Source organism: Nannospalax galili, unplaced genomic scaffold (genome assembly GCF_000622305.1).
Source record: "Nannospalax galili isolate Female #2095 unplaced genomic scaffold, S.galili_v1.0 scaffold150, whole genome shotgun sequence".
Classification (NCBI taxonomy): domain Eukaryota; kingdom Metazoa; phylum Chordata; class Mammalia; order Rodentia; family Spalacidae; genus Nannospalax; species Nannospalax galili.
The window spans coordinates 1,438,415-1,441,524 of NW_008329320.1; the positions used below are offsets into that span (position 1 = coordinate 1,438,415).

A 3,110-nucleotide genomic window follows, 5' to 3' on the forward strand; every position below is an offset into this window, starting at 1 on the left:
CTTCCCTTCCCTTCCCTTCCCCTTTTGTTCCCCAAACTCCGAGCTCCCAAGGCAACCACACAGTAAGTTAGACCTTTGCCTGCTTGGAACAGTCTCACAGGCCAAAGTACAAAAGAAAGGATTTATGGGTGACTTTCCTGGCTGGATGCTGCTTTGAAGTCCCATAAAGTGTTCCATAAAAGTCAGTAGACTTTTATGACATACAGTTGTCTGTATGTCATTTGGCTGAGCCTAGCTCCCACTCAAATTACCCTCCTTCTTGATAGGATGCGGGCATCCCAAACTGGCTACGGAGGAGAGAATAGGGAGTAGGGAGGTTGGCAGCGGTTGTGGTCCTGTGTGTGTGTGTTGTGTGTGTGCGCGTGTGTGTGTTGATCACTCCTTTGCCAGCTGTGTCCTGTCACCTGATTTCACAATCCCGCTTCTCCAGAGACAGTTTTCCAGCCTTTTCACAGATTGCTTTTCCAGGCTTCCCGGAGTCTTTTTCCTACCTGCTTCTCCGTTTATGATTCTCCAGCCTCCAATCAGCTTTCACCCCTCCTTCACCCCTCCTTCACCTCTCCTTCACCTCTCCTTCACCTCTCCTTTACCTTGTTTCGACCTGGGCCTTGTGGGAATTCAGTAAGCTGAGCTGCTAGGCAGCAGGTCGTAGCGCCCCCCACTGTAGACCACTACGCCAGGTGGGTAGTAGAGGTCAGGCTCTGCCGCGGCGTGGAGCGGCGCCAGGGCCTGCAGCCGGTGATCCTCCGGCTCAGGCTTGGTGGTGGCGGTGAAGGGACGCATGCTGGTGAGTGAAGGCGAAGCCATCCGCCACAGCAGGTTCTTGAGCGCCTTGCGGAACTCGCGGCGCACTAGGCAGTAGAGGATCGGGTTGAGGCAGCTGTTGGAGTGCGCCAAGCACACGCTGACTGGAAATGCATATACCTGGCACAAAAAGTACTCCTGGCTGAAGGGCACAGCGTTGAACTTGATGAGGATGCTCCAGGTGGTGAGCGCCTGGTTGGGCAGCCAACACACGAAGAAGGAGAGGACCACGATGGTCACTGATTTGGTGACCTTGGAGCGTCTCCGTGCGCTGGCTGCACTCAGGCCTCCTCCAGGCGTTGCCCCTCCTTCTGTCCCCACTATGCGGCGGTCAGAGATGAAGCGCACCAGCAACAGGTAGCACAGACTGATGATACCCAGCGGCAGCACGAAGCCCAGCAGCACCTTCTGCAAATGGTACAAGCCCAGCCAGAACTGCCTGTCCCAGCCCAGGAGCTTGTCTGGGAAGCGCATGAGGCAGAGCTCTTCGCCCATCACCCTGACGGTGGTGGAGAAAATGGCATTGGGCAGTGAGGCCAGCGCGGCCGAAGTCCAGATCAACACACACAGCGCTTTGGCTGAGAAGCAGCAGCTGTCCCTTAAGCTCTGGCCGCAGCAGTCGCCACCGCCGTGCCCTCTGGTCCGGTGACTCTTAAGGGCCGAAGCCACAGAGTGGTAGCGCGCCACACTCATAGCGGTGAGGAAGAAGACACTGGCATACATGTTCATGGACGTCACGATCGACACGATCTTACACATGGCCTTGCCGAAGGGCCACTTGAAGTCGAGCGCGTTTTCCACAGCCCAGAAGGGCAGCGTGAGTACGAACTGAAAGTCGGTCAGCGCCAGGTTAGTGACGAAGAGGTTGATGGAGGATTTGCGCCAGCCCTGCTTGCTCTTCATCAGGTAGAGTACAAGCAGGTTGCCGGCCAGTCCCAGCGCACAAACCACCCAGTACACCGCGCTGACGAGGATGCGCACCCGAGCTTCGGTGTCCGCGCTCTCTGCCCCGCCGCTGCCGGGGGAATGCCCCGGAGCAGCTCCGTCCGGCAGCTCCAACCCCAGCTCCCACCACAAGTCCTGAAGCTGCAGCGACGCATTGCCACTTGTGTTGGCAGCCTCCAGAAGGTCTGGGATCAGACCAAAGAACTCTGAGAGCTCATCACCCGCATTCGCCTTATTCATGGTGGCTGTCCCTTGCAGCAGTCACCTGCTTGCGCAAGTGCCTCTAGGTCATGTTCGTTCAGCCAAGCACCAGGGAGACTGGGATCGCTCTGGGTGTGGTCCCCAGACTGGTTCGTGGGGCACTCTAGAGCTTTCTAGGTAGAGGCTGAAGACAGCGCCTAGAAACTGGATGAGAACGCATCCGCGCGGGAGAGCCGCCTTGGGCTCAAGAGTGGAGTCCAGCGTCTGCTCCAAACCGGATTTAAGGGCAGAGGAGCGCAGTTCTAAGGCGAGTGGCTGGAGAAAAAGGGTTGTCCTGCCGAGGTTAGCATCTCTGTCTGCTGCAAGTAGGGCTGAGACTTACCCTTCTGTCTCTCTTAGGCACACCTCCCTGGTCTGGAGCACTATTCCCGGGCCGCTTCTCTTTCCAATATCTTGGCTTCTCAGGGGAAAAAAAGACCATGAACATCCGAGTGTCTCACTCTGACTGCTCGGAGGTGGGTGTTTTCTGTTTTCCGCTATTGTCGATTCTCAGTGACTTACTGGAGAAGCTTGCCGGAGTTACGTTGGTACTCACCAAGTAACCGCGGCTGGCCCCAAAGAGCATGCGTAGTTCCCAGGAGCGCAGAGGGGGTGCTTTCCGAGGTGCTGAACCCGGCGCGCCACCAGGGCGGAGGCATTGTTCACCCGCAACTCCCCTTTTCTTCTCCAGAGTTTCAGAAGGAAATGGTCATACCCTTTTATTTTCTTACATTGCTGGAACGAGTCTGCTTTGATTTGTTTTCTTCCCTGCCTTATTCTCAAATATTATGATTAGAATCCCCCTTTCTGGGGTTGGAGAGATGGCTCAGAGGTTAAGAGCACTGATTGCTCTTGCAGAGGACCCGGGTTCGATTCCCAGCATCCACATGGCGGCTACAAACCTTCTTTAACTCCAGTTCCAGCTTCCGGAATCCGAAGCCCTCTTCTGATCTCCGCGACACTGCACGGCACAGGTGCACTCATATTTGCAGGCAATACATTCATACACATAAAGTAAAAATAAATAAATAAAAGATTTTAAAAAAAGAATCCCCCTTTCTCCCTCTCATTTTTTAGCATTGAAATTTTATCTTTGATGAGGAATGGTTCAAAAAAGAAGT

At 54.9% G+C, this 3,110-nt stretch overlaps 1 protein-coding gene across 1 annotated transcript; it reads right to left on the bottom strand.

The window, feature by feature from the left end:
* Positions 1–38: 38 nt before the first annotated feature.
* Positions 39–2,862, bottom strand: Rxfp3 (relaxin family peptide receptor 3). Its single transcript, XM_008835439.2, has one exon. The coding sequence runs from the start codon at positions 1,987–1,989 to the stop codon at positions 619–621; it is 1,371 nt and encodes a 456-aa protein (XP_008833661.1). The 5' UTR covers positions 1,990–2,862; the 3' UTR covers positions 39–618.
* Positions 2,863–3,110: the final 248 nt, after the last annotated feature.

Coding starts and splice junctions, on each gene's coding strand:
- Rxfp3 (XM_008835439.2), bottom strand. CDS start 1,989: ATGAATAAGGCGAATGCGGGTGATGAGCTCTCAGAGTTCTTTGGTCTG.